We start from the raw sequence: 20996 nt of genomic DNA on the forward strand, positions 1-20996 counted from the left end.
CAGAGGCCTCCTCTCCTGGGTGACTGGCAGAAAGCAAACAAAGCCAGGTGCAGCCCTCTATCTCTAAGTCAGATGGGGAGGAACCAGGTGGCGGGTTGGGGAAGAGCAGCCGGCAAGGTGCAGAAGCCGGTGGTGGCTGGAGCCACTTCAAGCCGGAGGGCGCAACCAGCTCTGCTGGAGCAGGGCTGACCCAAAGGGGGACTAAGGGAGACTGCCAGACTCAGCGATCAGAGGGCCGGTGGCCTGGTCACAACACCAGAAATCCAACCAACATTCTAAAGAGGGAGTGGCTCGGAAAAACCCAGAGCAGGTGGCTTTCTCATTTTCTGCGATGAGAAAACTGGGTTCCTCTTCTAACATGTGAACACCTCACCCCACACCACCCAAGCCCAGATCAGAAAACAGCCCCATCATCAGCTTTGAAACAACTTTATTAGAAGGCTGTTTTAAATGACAACTTCCAATTCTTTCTTAATTTGCGATTTCACAAATTCCAGTTATAACGATACTTGTATATAACAACAGTTTTTGTACTGAACTTTGCATCCTATTGAAATTGTCCTCACCGGGCCATTCTGGTGGAAGGAAAAGTGCAACTGCAAGGCTGCAGGTTGCCCAGCATTTCTGAGTGGGGGCAGCAGAGGGCGCTGGGAGGGAGGCCCCATCACAGGTGGGGTGGGGAGCTGGCCACCCTCTCCTCTGGACCCCTCCCCCCCAGCTCACAGTGACAGGCACTCACTGCCTTGTCATTCAGAAAGGGTGAACTAAAGTTACCCTCCTAGTCTGAAAAGGGATTTGGACTTTCTTCTTCACTGGAACTGAAGTTTCTTCCCCTCTTCCTGTCCCCAATCAAACCCTCAGATCCTGAGGCTTCCTGGGCGCACGCCCCGCCCCAACCTGCCAAAAAACATGTCAGGGGTCAGGGCCCCTCCCTCCTTGCCCTTCTTTCTGTCCTTGGGCCCATGTGTTCCAGTGTGAGCAGTGGTGGGAAGGTCGCTGCCGCGTCCCCCTCTCTCCTCACCTCGCCTCTCGGGTGTTGGGGAGGCACAATCAGCCAGGAACATAAATATGAATAAAAAATGAACTTGAAAATGACAGGCTATTAATTAAACAAATCTATAAAAATAGTTAGGACATAACTCTGTTCAAATAAATACGAAATAAATAGGCTCCAAGCAGTGATGCGTGGCAGCAGTGGAATGTGAGGCTGGTCCCCCTTCGCCCCGTGGGGACTGGACACAAACCCCGGGCGGCGCAGGAACAGACTGTAATGCAGTCAGCCAGCTACGTGCCGTCTTCCCCGGGAGCACGGGCCTCGCACGCTTGTCCAGCTTGTCTTTTGGAATGAAACCCTTTTGTCAACAACACATAGTTAAGGCTGTTAGCCCCTTTCAGTCTCTCACCGCGCAGGCAGACACGGGCCTTCCGCTACAATACCGCACCCCGCTGCCCTCACGCCAGAGCAGGGACGGAGTCGGTGCTGAGCAGGTGCCAGTCCCAACACAGTCCGGGGCCAGCTGAGAACACCAGAGAGCCCCAGCGGCACGGGGCAGAGGCCTCTGGGTCCCAGAACCAGCACGCACCTCCTGGGAAGCCATGCGCCAGGCAGCCAGCGGTGGGGCCGGGCCTCGCCCCCGCATGCACACACGTGTCGTTGGTGCAGGCTGGTGAGCTCAGGTGAGTGTGAGCACACAGCCAGACCCCTCCCTCCTCCCTGCACGGCCTAGCCCGCCGCAATGCTGCATGCTGGGAAGTCGGGGTGGCGAGGTCCGGCGGAGGCACCTTGCCCCGTGACTGAGGGGAGAGGGGCAAGGTGGGTTATGGAGTGGGCTGGTAGCCCTCCTCCTACCATGTTGAAACAGCAGTGAGGAAGAAGCAGAGTGGACACAGGGAAGATGCCCAGCAGGCCAGAGGGCAGGCCCGTGGCGGTGGTCTGGGTGGGAGGAGATGGGGAACTAAGCTGGCCTCCAAGCCCTGCTGTTGGGCAGGCCCTACAGGAAACAGCTTGTCCCTACTGTGCATAAGCCTGTGTCCTGCTGATCCCAGGACCCGAGGAGCACCCAGAGGTCTTCCCTGGAGTGGACACGAGGGCTGGCCATGGTCAGTGGGACAAACACGGTGGGCCTGCCAGCTCCCCATGCCCCTTCCTTGCGGGTGAGTCCCAGGGTCTTCACAGCTTGGTTAAGTCAGCTTAGTGTTGGCACATTCACAGAATGAGATGCTACACGTCCCAGGCCTGCAGGCCCAGGATCAGCAAGTCCTCCAGGCAAGGCCTCCTCCCTCCCGTCACCGAGACTGCACACCCAGGGTGATCTTCAGGTTCTCGTAGACCACATAGCTGATGCTCACGGCTGGGATCACCTTCATGAAGTTGGGGGCCAGCCCCCGGTACAGGCCAAAGGCTCCCTCAGTCTGCAGGATCTGTTTGAAGAGGCTGCTCATGGTCACGGCTGGAGCACCCTCAATGGAGGCTGCAGGGAGAGAGGTCGCCCGTCAGAGGTCTTTCCCCAGCTCCTCCATGGAGCCCAGCCTGCCCAGGGAGATGGGCCCCTGCGGGCTGGGGCCTAGAACCAGCCTTACCTTGCGCCTGCATCCGGGTCCTGACCAGGGCCAGTGGGTAGCTGGCCAGCTGGCCACAGGTGCTGGACATGGTGCCACAGGCCAGGAGCACAAACACTCCAGGGTCTGCGCTGTTCACAGCATAGCGCTGCAGCCAGGCATTCTTGAGTGTCTGCAGGAAAGCGGGCGCAGGATGAGCCCCAGTGCCTGCGAGCCCCAGGGAGAGCTCGTGACGCGAGGCGGGGGCAGGGGAGCCACGGTTACTGGAGCCCATCACATGGGATCCGCGAGGCCGCTGTAACCCGATTCGCTTGGCCTGGGCTGACGGAGCTCCTGGCCTGCCTGCCCTTTGTTTCTCTGCCTCATCCCGTATCATGTCCTGCCCAGGAATCCCCAGTGACAGCATCCCTTTCCCCACCAGAGAGCCTGACTTCTGTTGCCTGGAGTCTGCTGGGTGCCAGTGAGCCCCGAGGGCATCATGCTCTGGAGACTGCCCTGTCAAGCCCCTCGAGGGGCAGAACTTGGGGGCTGCCAGGAGACCCGTGTAATGAATGGATGCGTCTGAAGAAGACACTGCTGCTATTCCTTGTCCCAGCCACCCCCTGGTCTATCAGACATGGAGACAGCAGGCAGGGATGTGGTGAGGAGGGCGTTTCTACATCTCTCCAGACAGTTCAAGGAAGCCGAGCCCTCCAGGGCCTCACCTCGTAGACAGCTAGGTCTATCCCAGCATAGGGGATGATCCCCAGCATGTTGGGGACGTAGCCTTTGTAGAAGGCGGCCACCCCCTCTCTGGCCAGGATCTTCCTGGCACAGTCCAGCATGCCCGAGTACTGGCCTGTCTTGCGCAGGGCCATCCGGGTCTTCAGAACCTGCAAAACCCAACAGAAGCGACAGAAGTATGAGCACGGCCCACTCCTCACCCTCACCCCCATGCGTAAGGCCCACCCCAAGACCAGGCCTCTCACCTCCATCGGGTAGATGCTGCTCTGAGCAATGGCCCCTGCCAACGACCCTGCCACAAGTCTCTCGTGAATCCTTAGAGTCTCCTGGTCACTCCCAACAAGACGCTTGATCTAAACAGGAAACGAACAAACCGACACACTCGAGACCAGCGCACCCTTCCCACAGCTGACATGTGGTGTCCCTCCCCACTTGACAATTCCAGAAACGGAAGGAACTGGTTCACAGAGGAAATGGCAGCAACGCTGGGGTCAGACCCAGGCCTCCCACTTCCCAGCTCGCCCCGCTGTCCCTCAGGTCCAATGACTGACGCCAAGTTCTGGGGCATCAGTTGGGCAGAGACCTTAGCCCGAGAGCAGCTAAGCAGGCAGCTGCCAATTGACAACTGTCCCTGGGAGCCAGGGCCTCACCTGTTCATAGGCCATGAATTTGATGGCCGACTCGGGGGCTATTTTGAGGACATTGATGCCATTGCCCCGCCAGAGTGACCTGGCTCCTCCCTCTCGAATCATCTGGGTGAACCCGCCCACGATGCACATGTTGTTGCTGCGGGAGGCGTGGACCTGCGGAGGGAAGGACAAGTGGTCAGGAAGAACTCGGTGGCCGTGAGGCTGCCGTCATCCAGCAAAGCCTTTGCTCGCTGGCCAACTGCCAAGGTCAACGGGCAGGCCCGACCCTCTCATATTCTGAGGACTAACTCAGCGCTATGAGACGCACACGGCTGCTCTAGGGCCAGCCAGATGGCACCATGCACCTACCGTGTGCCAACATTGTGCTAAACTCCTCCACAAGGTCTACTTTCTAAAATTAAAAAAAAAATGAGCTTTTTATTATGCAAATATTTCAAATCTGTACAGCAGTACAGAGAACCCTACACTGAGCTCCCAGACCAGGAAACCACAGCCCATCCATGTCCTGCGCCGCCCGCTCACACTGGGTTAGAGCACGTGGCGGACAGTGTCACTTCGCCCCCGTGGAATGCGTCCAGTACCTATAGCACCCCTGGGAACGCGGCGAGGACAACAAGCTGACAGGGAAGCCGAGGGGTTACAAGCCCCTCAGCTCAGAGGAGGGAAGTTTTAGAGCTCAAGTGACTTGGCTAAGGTCACAAAGCTGTGAGAGGGATGGGGTCAGATTTCAGGCCTAGAGCTCTTCTCCCGAACCACTCCACTTGCCTGTCTCAGCAGAAGAAGGGGGCACACTGTCCATCAACAGGCTTCAAACCAAGGCAGGCCCAGGAGGGCAAAGAAGGAAGGGAAAGGATGACCTCTCTTCTGAACAGGAAAGTGCCAGAACAAACAAGGGACAAGGGACAAGGGGCGACTGGCCACTGTTCAGAAGATGCCAAAGTCCAATAGTGCATGCCTGTGCAGGTTGATTTTGCAAGCCTGCCCCTGACACTCGTCTAGCTTATCTCTTCCCTATGGACGTGGTGACAGGCATCTGGCCACGTGAACATCTGCTCGCACGTTCCCATTCATATAATGCTCACACTATATGACAAGTGCCTTAAAGAAGGTTCCTGCCACACCCCCATTCTCACTGGCTTTACCTGCCTACATTATGTGAGCCTGTAATGTGATTCCTGGCTTAAGGGCCTCAGATAAAATTAGATCAGCTATATGCAAAACGTTACTCAGGCCTAATGTTGCCCTTCTCTGAGCAATAATTCTAATTTACTCGGATAGAAAAATACAGGCCCAAAGCAGGGCCTCAAACAAGGAAGGGGAGACCAACCCACCGAGGAACCCAGGGTGGAGACCGGGTGTTGGGGTCTGTTTCTCTGCGTACCTGCATGAGCACCTTCAGTCTGTCCAGGGGAGCCGTGCAGGTTCTGGATACAGCCCCGGCCCCGCCTCCGGCCACCAGGTGCCTCCACCACATCCCTGTCTGCCTTTCCTCCACTGTGAACTCATCAGGGACTGTCAGATTTTCACCCACATCAAAGATCTGCAAGGAAGACCAGCAAAGATCAAACACACAGGCCCTGATGCTGGTGGCCAAGCTGCTGGTGGCCAGCTAGGTCCAGAACTTCCCACCATCTAGAACGGCAAACACCCCGAGTGCCGCCCCAGTGCTGAGAACGTAGGGACTGTGGGTGGAAAACTGGTGCAGCCCACTCCCTTCACTGTGTGAAGGTGGCAAAGCTCTGGTCCCGGTCTGCGGCCTTGCGGAGGCCCAGGTATGGAATGTGAGAACAGCTGGAAGGAAGCAGTTCCAAACCTCACAGCCAGCCTGTCAGTTACTGCCACAGAGCGCCTGTGACAACAGCTTCCCCGGGCATCTCAGCTGAGGATCACCAGGCTGGCTGTAGATCAGGCCGGGGCTGAAAATGCTCCTGAAATCGGGTATGTAACCAGATCATGCTGGCAGGACATCATACAGACCTCAGCAAATGTGAGAGGGGGTGTGATGCCTGTGTGTCACCCTCTCTTTGAGTGGCATCCTGGCTGGGCAAACAGAGAGCCAGCTCTGCTCTTACCCTGGGGCTACAGGCCAGACCATGGGTCAGCAGTCTACATACTTCCACCTAACAAAGATGCCAGGTATAACAAAAAAACAGAAAAGAGAGAGAGAGAGAAAGAAAGAAAGAAAAAAAGAGAGAGAAAAGGAAGGAAGGAAAGGAAGGGAAGGGAAGGAAGGAAAGGAAGGAAGGAAGGAAAGGAAGGGAGGAAGGAAGGAAAGAAAGAAAGAAAAAAAGAAAGAAAGAGACAGATGCCAGTGTCCTGGGGTGAGGCCTGGGCACTGGGAAACAGACCAGGAGGAGCACAGGTTTCAGGCCTCCCCTCCTGCAGCTGAGAGCCCAGAGTGGATCAGACTAAAATTGAGGGGGTGCTCAGCAAAGACCACAGAGAGGGTCGTGCACCACATGAAGGGGACTCGCAGTCAGAGGGGTCAGCGTGGCTACCACCAGCGAAGGTGCAGACCTATATTTTGCAATGACAGCTTTGGCAGGTGACCGAACAGGGCACATGCCATGCCGGGAACGCAGTCACCGTAGAGCTAGGCAGCACACAGAATGGGGCGGTGGGAGACCTGACGGCTCCAGCGTCTCTTCCCTGGAGAGAGCACTTTGCCCAGGAAGGCTCATGTTGACTTGGGGAGAGCAAGCACGCTCAGAGGAGGGGGTCTGAAGTGGGCACTGAGCGCCAGGCAGCCCGTGGTGACGGGAGGGCACTGCTGGCAGAGGAACCCTGGGTTTGAGGAACAGTCTGGCCATTCGGTGGGCCAGCATGTGGGAAATGGAGGGGACATACGGAGGGCTCTGCGGAGCTGGCAAAGGAAGGACAGTCCTGCTGTTGAAGGGGCGGCAAGCTGGGACCCTAACCCCTCCCAATCTCAGGATGGGGGCTGGTGCTGGGCAAAGGGGCCCTTGCGGACAGACAGAGAAGTGGCCAGCCAGCGCTGGGGGCACGGGGCTCACCGTGGAATGCTTCCAGTACAGGATTATCTCGGGGATGTTCTCCACAGGGTGCAGAAGGTGGTAGTCTCTCCACTCGTTCCAGTCGATGGTCATCGTGCCGTTTTTATCCATGCTGCAAGGGAAATGCATGGTTGCCCACGTGGAAACAGGCCCCACCTGTCAGCACGCTCCCTCCTCCAGTGAGCCAGGGGCCGACGTGGCCAGAGAGCCAAAGAGGGTGCCTCTGCCCTCAGGAGAAAGACAAGGTGGCTCCACACCTCACTGCACAAAAACGGGATATAATGGCCCACAAGAACCCCATCTGATCAGGCACAGAGGCTAAGGAGGGGGGCAGTCACCAGGGTGACACAGATACTTACGAGGTGACAGGGCCCCAGAAGTGGCCCGTTCGTATTCTGACAGACAGACAAAGGAGGATGCAGAGGAGAGAGGAGAAACAACACAGATTAAGTGCTCCGAGCAGATGGCAGTGAGTCAGACACGCAGCACAGCGCGAGGTCGCCCCACACCAGCGGGGAGCAGGCGCAGGAGGCCACTGTCCCTGACTAGCGGCTCTGGGCCCCAGGGATGTGGACGGGCTCAGCCAGGAGAGGAGGCCGGCTCGTAGGGCTCTTCTGTGTGATCTCCCAGCCCAGCAACAGCTACGCTGTACCCAGGACCCCTGCTCACCTTCCACCTGCCCTTCAGGGCAGCACATCTGATTAGGACATGATGTCCACCTAAGTGGAGGGCTGCCCGCCCCGTCACGACCAGGCAGAAAGGTGTTGCTTGCTCCCCTTTCACCTACTTGAACCCCCCCAGTCTTTTCTCCCTGTGGGTCCCTGGTGAATGGGCGCACTTCCAGGTGCTTAGTGATTCTTCAAATGAGAACTGGCCAGGAACCGGGGGAGGGGTTACTGATTCATCCCTTCAAACTACCAGAAGCCAAAGTTTAGAGAACAGGGTCAGAACAGTGAGTGACGCCAGAGTTAGTCCAAGAACATCTTTTTTGTCATGCTGTGTTTTGTTAAACTGAATGTCCAGGCTGGCTAAGCACTCACCTCTTGAGAATTTTTTCGGCCTGCTGTTCAGATATCGTGACCCCCAGGTCCCGCAGGGACTGCATGATCTCCTGGGCGTCGATCCGCCCTGCAACAACAGAGGCCGTGAGCAGGCGCCGGGCATGCGTGTGGAGAACCGCAGACCGGCCGGCTCTCGGCTGTGGAAGCCAGGCTCACCATCATTCTTTTTGTCCAAACTCTTGAACACCAGCCTCAGTTTCTTCTCGTGGTCTTGGAGATAATGGACGAACTCTTCGAAGTCAAGCTGTCCATCAAGGTCTTTATCGCCAGCTTGTACAATTTTCTATGAAACAAAAGTAAGGTTTTGTCCTTAAGCTCAGGCACCAGCAAGTAAGTCCCTTGTGGTGCCCTGTCCCCAGGAAACAATCGTGCTAACCTGTGAACAAAGGTGGCAAGAGACTTCCCCTGCTCTAGTCCCAAAGTCACCACTTGGGATCCGCACAGGCTGGCCAGAACCCAAGCGAGAGCCCACCTTGCTTCCCTCACGAGCAAAGAGAAACCAGCCACCAAGCCCCTCGGGGCAGCCCTTCAGGCAGAGGCCCGTGGTGGCACGCAGGGCGAGTTCTCATTCCAAGTGTTGTGAAGACCGACTTGTTGCGCTGCCAGGCCCAGCGGCTTGGCTGCCCCGAAGTGCTGCCCTGGCACCTCACCCCACATGCTCTCTGCCCGAGTGTGCGGATGGCCTGGAGCCCGATTCCACCAGGAACTCCGCGGCTTGCTCTTCTTATCCCTACAAGTGGCGGTGGCCCAAGAACAGCTGGGTGGCCAGGGTGAAGATCTGGGGCAGAGCTGGCCCCTGCCAATGCCAGCTTGGCAGAAATAGAGCCAGAGAAAACTCTGGAGGCTGGAGAAACAGGAAGAACCACAGGGAACTATTCTCAGGCATGTGCGTGACAGCACTGCCAGTCTCTGATTTCAGGGGAACCTGACCACAGGACCAACCTCGGCTCCCTCAACCAGGCGCCCAACAGTAGGGGAGCTCTGCTTAGTTTAGTGACCTAAGAGGCCAGAAGAGACCCTAAGGTTTTGAGCCATGGGTCCTGCTAAATGCATCCCCTCTAGTAACCTGCTGAATCCTCACAAACAGCTCTAGGAAGTAGGTACTATCATTTCCCCCATTTTACAGAGAAGGTAAGAGAAGGTCAGAGAAGTTAAGTCATTTATCCTAGGTCACACAGCTAGGGAAGTGGTGGGCGGGATTCAAGCCAGGCTTGTTAGACTCCAAGGCCACCTCCCTAGAGATCCTGCTGCCACCCTAAAGGTTAATCTCAAGAAGGTGGGGGATAAACATGAGTCACTCTAACCCAGCAACGCCCCAAAACTAGGAATAAAAATCTCCTAAGGAAAATGGTTACAGTCTTCCTGTGTTGACCAGTTCTTTCAGTGAGAATCCAGTCACTATCCACAAACCAATATGAGTTTCAAAGTCTTCTGACCAGCAGGTTTGGACAGATCATCAGCTAGCTGGCACTCCTCGATTATGATCAGTCACTCTCTGAACCACCTGATGGCATTTTGTGCTTGCTCAGCTACCAACGGTGCTGAGAAACCTGGGCTAATACCATGTCACCTAACATGATCCCAAGAACAATGCAATGGGTGTGGCCGGAATGTGAGACCAATGCTGGTATTTTATCTACTATCTGAAGTTATATTAACTTCCTGCAGACATTTGTGGTCTCAGGCAAGAAGTGCATACAGGGCTGTCACTCTAGGTTTATGGCAGGAATGGAAGTAGAATCTACATGCCATTTAGGGAGAAGATAAATGCTAGGCATGAAGCTCTTTGGTATCTGGCTGCTCTGCCACCAATGAGAACCGTGCATCTATTGGGGTCGGTGCCCTGTAATACAGACCGACTCAGTGCAGCTCATTTCAAAATAACCTCCAAGTCCTTGCTTCTACCTGAGAATAGCTGGGCCTACTTTCTGACTCCTTCCCAGGATACACAAATCACCATTCCCTGCACACCATCTGACCCCCTCTGCCATCATGAATCCTGGGGGACAGCACGGGATTGGATTAACAGAGAAGATGGGGTACCCACCTTTAGGAGGCAAGTAACCTCCACAGTCTGTAGCTGTTTCCCCATATTTAAAATGGTAACCATTTCTGCTGCCTCCCTGCTCCAAAGGGATGTCTAGGGAGGCTCCCCTCACCTTGCATGTTGATTTGTTTCAATCAAAGCACAACAATATCTGCTCCAGCCTCTGTAGCTATGGTTCCAACTCCTGCGCCTCCAATGAGAAGCGCTTCTGCCTCTGCACTCCTATGTCCTCCTGGCCTCTTCCCTCAGCTCAGAGAAACAGCCCCCAGCAGCTGGACTGTACCCCCTTCTCAGGACCTCTCCTCTGCCCTCAGCAAGAAAATTCCTCTCCATCTCCCCCACAAGTGTCTTCCTTATCATTCAAGCCTTCCTTCCAAGTGACCTGTGAGCCAGCCACTCCTGTGAGGTAGCCCTCTTGCCGGCTAGAGCCACGACAACCAGGCGAAACCTTGCTCATGTCACAGGAGTCCCCCCCTCCAGCACTCATCCATTCATTCAACCACCGCCAAGGAAATGCCCGCTGCCTTTCCTGACCTGGCGTGGCCACTTACACACCTGCTTCCACTGGCGGAAGGTGGAGAACTCCTGGGAAGGGATAAAGACACTGAGTTTGAAGATGGACTTCAGCTCGGAGGGGAGCCCCTTGGACTCAAAGTACTGGAACTCGGTCTGGGCCTCCCCGATGAGCGGCACATACAGGCACAGGCAGAGCATGCTGACGCGGAGAGCGGTGCCCTGCTGCCACCCAAGCAGTTATGCAGTGTGGAGAGTGGGGAATGCTGCCGGGCCCAGAAACTTGCGCATGATATGCTGGGGCACAGCTGTCATTGGCTAGTCAAGCCCCGCCTTTTTACTTAATTGAAAAAAGCCTGCCCACTTTGGTCCTGCCAACAGCCAATGAGCAGAGTCCTAGATTGCTCAAGAGAGAAGTGTAAAGATCAGGACTGACGTCACCGTCACCGTAACAGTAACCGGCTCCCCAAATTAACTCTTCCAAAACAGGCAGAGCATTCTGCCCAGCCTCGGTATCCTATCCAAACAAACCTTCACCCTAACTGCTGACCCCTCCAAACGAACAAATAGGCTTCGGCCTGTTTTTCCACAAGGTCTCCAAACACGTCACACAATACGGTGATTTTCTCCCCTTAGTCAATCATTCCCAACAGAAAGAAAGTAGACGTAGAGACTGACTCAATGCTCACTGACCACGGCCCAGTTTAGCTGTGAGGGCAGAAGTGGCGGGTGGGTAGTGGAACGCCAGGTCTCTAGCCATCCATAAAGCGGCCACACCAAGGGCTCATTTATCCGCAGGGGAGCTGCCTCTGCCGGCTGAGCCCCGACTCAGGCTGCGGCACTCCTGACACAGTTCCGGCAGCTCCGGTGACCTTTCCAGGGCCACTCCACCTTGTGAGCACCTCAGAACCCACCCATCGTCCTGCAGGCCTCCCCAGGGGTCCCAAAGCACTGAGGAGCAGACATGGGGACAGGAAGAGGACACCAGGCTAAAAGGTCATTGGGCTGAGACTCCCCTGCAGCATCACTCTGGGGTCAACCACGGACTCACTCAGACCCACTGATGTGGTCTGGAGAGCCCACGTTCACTCAGGATTGACAGCTCAGTATAACTGTAGCGTTCCGGCCTACATGGACACTGTTAAACTTTAATTAAAATGAAATGAAGAGTCAGCTCCTTGGTGGCACAGCCACAGCTCAAGTGCTCCACGGCCACACGCACTCACTTGGTACACCTACCGTCCCAGAAAGTTCCACTGGGCAGCGCTGCCCTAGAACAGCCCTCTGGCGTGAGGGTGAGGAGATCGCAGGTGGGTCCTCCCCAGGCCAGCCTGCACTCTCCGCCCCTCCGATCCCCCCGGAGAGGGTGAGGTCTGTGCTGTGGAGGAAGAGAGCAGTCACAAGGGAAAGGCCAGGAGGCCTTGACTGCTCCTGTTGCCACCGCAGCTTCCTAACAGACTGACCCGCACTCTCAGGAGGGACAGAAACGGGTGGCTATCACTCAGGGATCAAGGAAAGTAAAAGGAATTTCTTAATTCGCTAAAAGGCTTTTTCTGGAGAACTTAAAAAAAAAGAGTTTTAAAATAAGATGTTGAAGCTTACATAGTATAACACAAAACAGATTTCAACAACTTATATGACATTTCCACCTTTCTAAAAGAGATCGATGGTTGGTCTATATAAACAAGTATTGGGCTTCAGTAGGGGGGAGCCAGTGAGCTATCCAGAGGCAGCTCAGGGCTATCCAGGTAGATTCCCACTTAAATCACACAACATTCAGCTAGCTCTTAAACTGTCCAATCCAGAATGTTTTGCATTGGGGTTATTTTTATCTCTACTGTTGGGATTCTTGAAGGCAGGAGGCTGTTTCGAATGTTTGTACATCTTGATGTGGAAGGAGCCTGTCTTGATCATAAAGATGCCAGAGAAGCAGTTTCCGAATGAATGAATTGGGTCTGGCAGGCCTCTGAGACCCCAATTTCATCCACCTCAGCAAGATAATGTATTATTATTTTTATTTTAAAGGAGGTCCACATGTAGAAGAGTTGAATATTAAAATGCTGATGTTCCTTCACTAAATTTTTTTATAGTTATTTTATTTTATTTTTTTTACAGAGACAGAGAGAGAGTCAGAGAGAGGGATAGACAGACAGAAACGGAGAGAGATGAGAAGCATCAATCATTAGTGTTTCGTTGTGACACCTTAGTTGCTTTCTCATATGTGCCTTGACCGTGGGACTACAGCAGACCGAGTAACCCCTTGCTCAAGCCAGCGACCTTGGGTCCAAGCTGGTGAGCTTTGCTCAAACCAGATGAGCCTGTACTCAAGCTGGTGACCTCGGGGTCTCAAACCTGGGTCCTCCGCATCCCAGTCCGACGCTCTATCCACTGCGCCACCGCCTGATCAGGCCTTTCACTGAATTATTCACATTTGCTTCTGAAACAAAATTACTTGGATCTGTTGAAGTATCTCATCTTAATGACTGCAGTCATTCCAAAATGGCAAATATTTTGACTGAATAAATAAGTTGTCATTTGGAGATGTTCATTTCCTAATAAACTATTTTTCAAATAACTTTGGTAACTATACCACTGATTTTTTTCTTTTCTGTACCATTGAGTTTTATGATGTATTTACAAGACAAATCTAAGAACAGATTTTAAAACAATACCAAATAAAAGTGAAACCTATATTCAATATGTAAGGAAAAATTATTAAAAGTCATCAGCCCTGGGCAGATAGCTCAGTTGATTAGAGCATCGTCATGATACACAAAGGTCTCCAGTTCAATTCCCTGGTCAGAGCACATACAGGAACAGATCGATGTTTCTTTCTCTCTCTCCCTTCCTCTCACTCTAGAGTCAATAAATAAAGTTTAAAAATTCATCAAATAAGAGCAGTTATTTTCTAGGAAAAAATAGAATGGAATTCCTTTGGTTATAACAAAGCTCATTACAGACCAACAGTATCAGGAAATGGTCAAGAATTCTGCATGTGCTTGCTAAGATGTTATTTTACAATGCTAACATTAATCCTATTCCAATGTTAATTTTTAAAAAGGGTTATAACTCGCCTGACCTGTGGTGGCGCAGTGGATAAACCATCAACCTGGAATGCTGAAATTGCGGGTTCGAAACTCTAGGCTTGCCCAGTCAAGGCGCATACAAGAAGCAAGTTGATGCTTCCGGCCTCCCCCCATCCTTTCTCTCTCTCTCTCCTCTCTCTAAAATCAATAAATAAAAAAAAATATTAAAATAAAATAAAAAGGATTATAACTTGCCTGAGCAGTGGTGGCACGGTGGATAGAACCTCAACCTGGGACACTGAGGGTTCAGGTTCAAAATCCCAAAGTCAACAGCTTGAGCGTGGGATCACAGACATGATCCCATGATCACTAGCTTGAAGCCCAAGGTTGCTGGACTGAGTAAGGGGTCACTGGCTCAGATGGAGCCCACCTGGGTCAAGGCACATATGAGAAGCAATCAATGAACAACTAAGGTGCTGCAACTACGAGTTGATACTTATCTCTCTCCTTTCCTGCCTCTCTCTCTTATATTTATTTATTTATTTATTTATTTATTTATTTATTTATTTATTTTGTATTTTTCTGAAGCTGGAAACGGGGAGAGACAGTCAGACAGACTCCCGCATGCGCCCGACCGGGATCCACCCGGCACGCCCACCAGGGGCAGCGCTCTGCCCCTCCAGGGCGTCGCTCTGCCATGACCAGAGCCACTCTAGCGCCTGGGGCAGAGGCCAAGGAGCCATCCCCAGCGCCCAGGCCATCTTTGCTCCAATGGAGCCTTCGCTGCGGGAGGGGAAGAGAGAGACAGAGAGGAAGGGGGGGGGGTGGAGAAGCAAATGGGCGCTTCTCCTGTGTGCCCTGGCCGGGAATCGAACCCAGGTCCCCCACACGCCAGGCCGACGCTCTACTGCTGAGCCAACCGGCCAGGGCCTGCCTCTCTCTCTCTTGTTAAAACAAAATAAAATTAAATAAAAAATAAAAAGAGTTATAACATTTCTATTTTACAATTGCAATATAGTCCAACAGAATGTCTTCCCTGGACAAACTAATTGGCATTTAACAGGTCATACAGAACTCCATTTTCATTGTGGTTCTTCCCAAGCACGCCAGTCTCCAGGCACCGAATGTCAGAAGTATTTACCCCCGGAATTGTAGACAGTGGGACCAAAGGGGCTCTGGAGTCACTCCTTAATCTCGAGACGAGCAGAGGCCCCAGAGCCTGTTGATGGTGGGGCTGAGTCTCATTCAGGGCCTGCCTCTTATTACAACAGCCACAAAACAGAGCACCCAAACCCAACTCAACACTGCCAAAAGAAGATTTTAGAATCAGTTTCCAAAGAACACTTGTCAGGCTGACACTGAGAACTAGGGTACGCAGCAGCTCAAACAGGAAGGTGGCAGCTGTGTGGGAAAGGCATAAGCTAAACCAGTTTAAGCATAGCCTTAGCCAAAAAGAACAAAACCAGTTTCTGTGTTACTGCTTCAGAACATATATAAGAAATACAAGTAAGGAAGAAGACTAAATTCTCGATGTTTCCCATGAGCTCAGGCTCTTTAGGATCCCAAGTATCTGCTGTCTCTCCCCTTCCGCCACCTACCACTCCTCTCGCTCTCTTATTCTAATTCAGTGACCCAGATCTACTTTTGTTTCCTCTCTGTAACAATTAGTATTCCGGAAAATGGCAGCAACTCCAGATCCCTTCGAATTTAGTGGTGTCAGATTTCATCAACTCTGTATCCCCAGCATCTTCTCGTTCTCAAATTGGCCAATGCCACCACAAGCTTTCCTTGTTCTACCACTCTGCTTCATGCCAGCCTAACAGGTGCTTCCTATAAGTGGCAGAAGACCATGAGTAAGACTAGGGCAGGTAGGCTACCTTAGGGAGTGTAGCATTAGGTCATAAAGTATTCCCCCTCCTCTGCAATGACTCAGATCAAGTCCAAATATTAATATGCAAATAAGACCTGCCAGCATCCGGCTGTTCTAGCCCCACCCTCCGGTTCGGCTCTCAAACCTCATTTGCCTCTGTGGCTGCAGTATCATTTGACGATTAGGTTGCCATGACAGCCCAGTGTAGCTGGTTTCCAATGAAACTGCCTACACTTGGCAATCAGACACACAATAAGCAAAATGCTCTGGGCTTCTGAGAGGACAGCCCCTAAGGACCTGAAAGCTTGGATGCTGCTGAGGGCACCTCCCACTCCAGACTAATGGCTTTTTTCTTCAACAGCAGATTAACAGTCAGATGAAGATAAAGGGGAAACTGGAACAGTTCCTAGAATAAAAGCTCATAGGAACCTGACTCACTAGCAGACATATTTAGACAGAGGAAGTGAGAGCCAAACCAAGTCGTGCTGCTGGGAAACTGAGAAGCCTGAGAACCAACGTGAACTTCTCCCTAAGGTTTCCATAATGTTTGGGGAGCCTCTTCCTAAGAGAAAGAGTGAGGCCAGGCCCCAAAAGCCAGTGATTACAAACCCCAAAGCCCACCTTCCAGAGCAGCTGCACTGGGACAGGACACGGGCTGCAGAAACCCTACTATTCCAATTCTCAGGTTATCTACTTTTAAGGAGTCCACACTCCCCAGATGTGCCTGCTTTCTTGCTTCAAACCAAACCGGCTGATCCAGCTCCCTCTTAGGGCTCCTGCCATCCCCCAGCCAGCTGCTCTGTCTCCCTCCTGGGCCAGTGAAAGGTGTGGGTCTCAAGGTCAGCCCCTTTTAACCCCGAGTCTGCAGGCCAGGAACTAAGCTGTTCAGAGCAGAAAGTCCTGATTCGAGCCCACCCTGGGGGAGGGCTGGCAAGAGGTACCAGTATGAGTCTAGAAAACAGAGCAGTTAATTATTAAAGTCAAAAGTAGATGACTTTAAAGTGACACTTCTTGAAACACATCTTTAAGCATACTACAGACTTGCAGATTCCTGCTGACCAGGACAAGCTCATTATAAATAAAGGATTTTCCTCAAAGCTTAATATGAAAAGATAGCAAAAGTTGTTGCATAAAAAGTCCCTCCCACTTAGCAATGGAAAAATGAACATTTATTTCTAAAACATAGCAATTCAACAAATATTTTTAGGAATATACTATGTGTCAGACACAGGGCAGAGTCTCCTTCTTTAGTTGGTTTTTATCTTGAGAACGGAGAAAAGATTTAAAATAACCAAAGCTCAGGAAGTGAACAAGGTCACTCCTACTGGAGGCAGGAGAAATCTCAGCCAGATGGCACTTTCCACTCTAATCCTGAGAACTCGACTGGTCCCACTAAAAAACTGCTTTCTTGTACAAACTCGGTCACTAACTCTGCATGATGTTGCAAAACTGAGGGGAACCAGGTTTGCTTAAAGCAACTGTGGTGATAAAAATGTATTAGCCTCAGACGCTACTTAGGCTACTAGGTAGGCCATACTATCCTACCTAGTACAGAGTCAAAAAACAAACAAAAAAAACCCTGTTTTCTTAAGGGAAAGAAGTGAGGCAATTCAGGGCAAAATTCCAGACAGATTGGGGTGAAATTACACCTCCACCCCTACTTAACTGTTTATCCCTGGACAAATTACTTAACTTTTCTGCGCCTCAGTGTCCTCGTCTGTGAAATGGGGGTGCCACCACTTACCCTGGCTCTGGCGGAGATCAGATGAGGTAACCTATGCTCAGGGCACGAGATGGACGGAAGGCCCTGGCACTCAACAGACCCACCCGCAGATCCAAGAGAGGCATGGGTCTCTCAACCTTGAAACTCCAGCCTCTCCTCTGACCATTCCCTCCCTCCCAGACCCAAAGGCACTCTGCCCGCCAAGGCCAGGGGTCTGACCTTCAGGATGCAGGACAGATCGGCCCTGCCCAGCTCCAGGCTCTTGGGTTCAACTTTGAAGGTCCACTCTATTGCCAACTTAGGTCGATCCTCCCTGAATTGTTCAGATACGTGAAGGCATAAGACAGCGTAATTATTTGTCGCTTACGTTCAAACGGCTTTCTGGGGCCAAACTGACAAATCTAAGGCAAATCTTCTATTGCATTGAACCTTCCTTCCCCAAAGGCCACACTGAAGTGGGTCATAATAGGGTAATAAAGCTTTTACAGTGGCCACAGAAAGATTCTGGGCTACAGATCTGGGTATCTTTATTGTCTTAACACTTCTTCCCGGTCCCCAATACCAAACTGACTGATTCGCAAGTTCTCTCTTCCTCCCCACTCTCCAGTTTTTTTCCAGGAAAATGTTCCTAGACCAGTCCCTAAACTAAGAGGTCCTGTGAGGTTGCCATTACCTTAGGAAACTGCTCTGCAGGTCCGACCACCAGCAAAATGGTGGGTCTCTTTTCCGTAGCCTCAGCCCTGCCGTCCTGTTTCCCCAAAAAGCTTGACATCTGGTCTCCCCGAGCGGGAGCTGGGGTGCCTCTGACTTCGTTATCGCTCCCCTCTCTGGAGCTCTGGCACCCAGCGCTGGGGAAAAAGCTAGAGAGAAAATGCCACAGCATCTGCAACATCACGGCTTTCTCCCAACGTCGCTGCCGGTGACTGGTCACTTTTGAGGAGGAATGTGACCACAATACCAAGGGTCACTGGCTACACAGCTGCTGGGAAGACTAGCCTGGGGAGCTGTAAGGCTGAAGGCTCTGCATGCAGTGGCTGTTTCCTGCACTTTCAAATTTGCTAGCACTGCTGCCGTGCCTGGCCTGAGAAATAGCTTACTCTCAGAGCCCCGCCAGGCAGCTGGCAACGAGCAGGGAGCAGCTGGAGCTTCTTCAATAAAAACTCACTTCTGCAAGTAAACGGTTATCAAATGTCGGGCTTTTTTAAAAAAAAAGAAAAGAGCAGTAAGCCCAACAGACCTCTCCCGGAGGCAGAAGCAACTTCAAGCTCCCAATTATTCAACTGTCCTCGCTCAACTAATGATCATCACACAAGGGAAGACCCGAGCATCCAGTCTGCATTCTCACTGCAGCAGGGCGCGGCCAATCACCTCTGCCGACACTACCAAGTTCATTATCCCAACCAGCAACGTCCCTCCAATCACAGACGGCCAATTGCCTGCCTGCCTGCCTGCAGCCCAGCACTTCTGCAGGGAGGTGCTGATGGCAACTTCCAGATGGGCTTGCCGGCTCACCTAACGCACCCTGTGCTGGCTCAACCGCAGGGGCTCAACCTCCTCCTCTCTGCCTGGGTTGTTTCTGGGATGACATTCACCACCAAGTTTTACATGATCAAGAGTCCTGGCAACACTTCCCAAGACACCTAGCAACACTTTTCCTTGTCCTGTGATCCCATTCTCTCCAACCACGTGTAACACACGCACTCCATATCATAACTACTTCTTTTTCTGTGTCTCTCTGCACATGGTGAGCTGCTTGGGGGCCGAGACCAAGTAAGTAACAGATCTTTCTAGCCTTAGCACCCGGAATCAGGAACAGATTAAATCTACAGACTGAACCAAGTAAACACAAGGCAATTAATTTTTGCTCATGTATTTCTTAAATTATTAGCACACAAATGTAGGGACCAACTACTGCCATACTTCATAAAGGTGGCCCTTTGAGACAGTGTTCACAACCAATATTTTAAAAACACACATGAAGAAAGTTTAACTGTGTTGGGAAGAGTATAAGGGACCGTACATCCTCATATAATGCTATGAGCACGTACATCAGTACCACCTCTGAAGACCAGTTTAGTCATAGCTACCAACATTTCAAAAGCACAAGCCCTTTGACATAGCAATTCCGCTTTAAGCACTTTATCTTGTAGCTATATTGGCAAGTATTGAGAAGTTACATGTACATATATATGATATGTGTGACACATATAGTATATGTGGTCAAATATAAATATTTTTTGCAACCTTGTTTAAAATAGCACAAGTTTGGAAACAACTATAAGTCCTCTAAAAAGGGAGTGGTTACATAAATTATGGCACATCCATATAATGGGAGCCTATGCAGCTGTTCATAAGAATAAGGCAGCTCTATACCTACTTTGTAAAAACTAATATAAGTGGAGCCTCCTCAAAATGGAGGCACAGCTGCTGTCCCAGAAGAAATGTCTTGCAGGCTGTATTTCTCAAACCTTTGGAATGTTAAAACTGGGCAAATTAACCTTTGGACTGGGCCTAAAGCAATACTATACTCCAAACAACCACTTGCTATAATTACCAGACTGGAAATGAAAGAAATCTTTAGAATTAGCATGTAAGTTTATCTGCAGGTACAGAAGTTCCCATAGAAATTCCTTCCTTCTAGCCCTGGCCAGTTGGCTCAGTGGTAGAGCGTCGGCCTGGCGTGCAGAAGTCCCGGGTTCGATTCGTGGCCAGGGCACACAGGAGAAGCGCCCATCTGCTTCTCCACCCCTCCCCCTCTCCTTCCTCTCTGTCTCTCCCCCTCCTGCAGCCAAGGCTCCATTGAAGCAAAAAGTTGTCCCAGGCGCTGAGGATGGCTCCATGGCCTCTGCCTCAGGCGCTAGAATGGCTCTCATTGCAACGGAGCAACGCCCCAGATGGGCAGAGTATCGCCCCCTGGTGGGCATGCCGGGTGGATCCCGGTCGGGCGCATGCAGGAGTCTGTCTGAATGCCTCCCCGTTTACAACTTCAGAAAAATTAGCCCTGGCCGGGTGGCTCAGCGGTAGAGCGTCAGCCTGGCATGCGGGGGACCCGGGTTCGATTCCCAGCCAGGGCACATAGGAGAAGCGCCTATTTGCTTCTCCACCCCCCTCCCTCCTTCCTCTCTGTCTCTCTCTTCCCCTCCCGCAGCAAAGGCTCCATTGGAGCAAAGATGGCCCGGGCGCTGGGGATGACTCCTTGGCCTCTGCCCCAGGTGCTAGAGTGGCTCTGGTCACAGAGCAACGCCCTGGAGAGGCAGAGCATCACCCCCTGGTGGGCAAAGCGTCGCCCCTGGTGGGCGTGCTGGGTGGATCCCGGTCGGGCGCATGCGGGAGTCTGACTGTCTCTCCCCGTTTCCAGCTTCAGGGGAAAAAAAAAAAAAATTAAAAAAAAAAAGAAAAAGAAATTTCTTCCTTCTATTCATGTAATTACGCTCCTTCCCTTTGTCATAAATACCCTTTGCTTTTACCTCCTAATCGGATCACTATTTGGGTTTCTGCCTGAATCAGTGCTTCCTGAATATCTGTTCTTTTGGATCTCAAATAAATGCTTGTTGCGTCTCACTATGGCCTTTTATTTTTAAGTTAACACTCTTCAGGGAAGGAACTTGAGGGTCTGAGTGGAGAAAGGCAGATGGGAGATTTATTTTTATTGAACATCCTCAAATTGTATGAAACCAAATCATGAGCATGCATGGCCAGGTATACATACATACATACATACAATTATTTAAATAAAGAAACACAAGAAGAGAAAGCAAGATGGCCAAGCTAAGAATGACCTTATCTAGAAGCAGTTTTGTATATTGATTA

General features: G+C 51.8%; 1 protein-coding gene and 1 non-coding gene across 7 annotated transcripts in view; one reads left to right on the top strand and one right to left on the bottom strand.

Annotated features, from left to right (window-relative positions):
- Positions 1-413: 413 nt before the first annotated feature.
- Positions 414-20996, bottom strand: part of SLC25A25 (solute carrier family 25 member 25) — a 36882-nt gene continuing 16299 nt past the window's right edge. Inside the window, exons 1-11 of one of the 6 annotated variants that reach the window (XM_066367062.1) lie at positions 17860-18418; positions 8164-8290; positions 7987-8074; positions 7306-7341; positions 6947-7058; positions 5314-5472; positions 3933-4085; positions 3528-3635; positions 3264-3431; positions 2581-2731; positions 414-2471 (exon numbers count right to left, since the gene is read on the bottom strand). In XM_066367062.1, the coding sequence (XP_066223159.1) occupies positions 2287-2471; positions 2581-2731; positions 3264-3431; positions 3528-3635; positions 3933-4085; positions 5314-5472; positions 6947-7058; positions 7306-7341; positions 7987-8074; positions 8164-8290; positions 17860-18078 (1506 nt within the window). In that variant the 5' untranslated portion in view covers positions 18079-18418 and the 3' untranslated portion in view covers positions 414-2286. Of the gene's footprint in view, positions 2472-2580; positions 2732-3263; positions 3432-3527; positions 3636-3932; positions 4086-5313; positions 5473-6946; positions 7059-7305; positions 7342-7986; positions 8075-8163; positions 8291-10609; positions 10883-17859; positions 18419-20996 lie in introns of those variants that run through there. The other 5 variants (XM_066367063.1, XM_066367061.1, XM_066367059.1 and 2 more) reach the window with 5 other exon arrangements.
- Positions 16874-17007, top strand: LOC136396018 (small nucleolar RNA SNORA66). Its single transcript, XR_010749452.1, has one exon. It is a non-coding gene; the product is annotated as a small nucleolar RNA SNORA66 (small nucleolar RNA).

Source organism: Saccopteryx leptura, chromosome 2, assembly GCF_036850995.1.
Source record: "Saccopteryx leptura isolate mSacLep1 chromosome 2, mSacLep1_pri_phased_curated, whole genome shotgun sequence".
Taxonomy (NCBI): domain Eukaryota; kingdom Metazoa; phylum Chordata; class Mammalia; order Chiroptera; family Emballonuridae; genus Saccopteryx; species Saccopteryx leptura.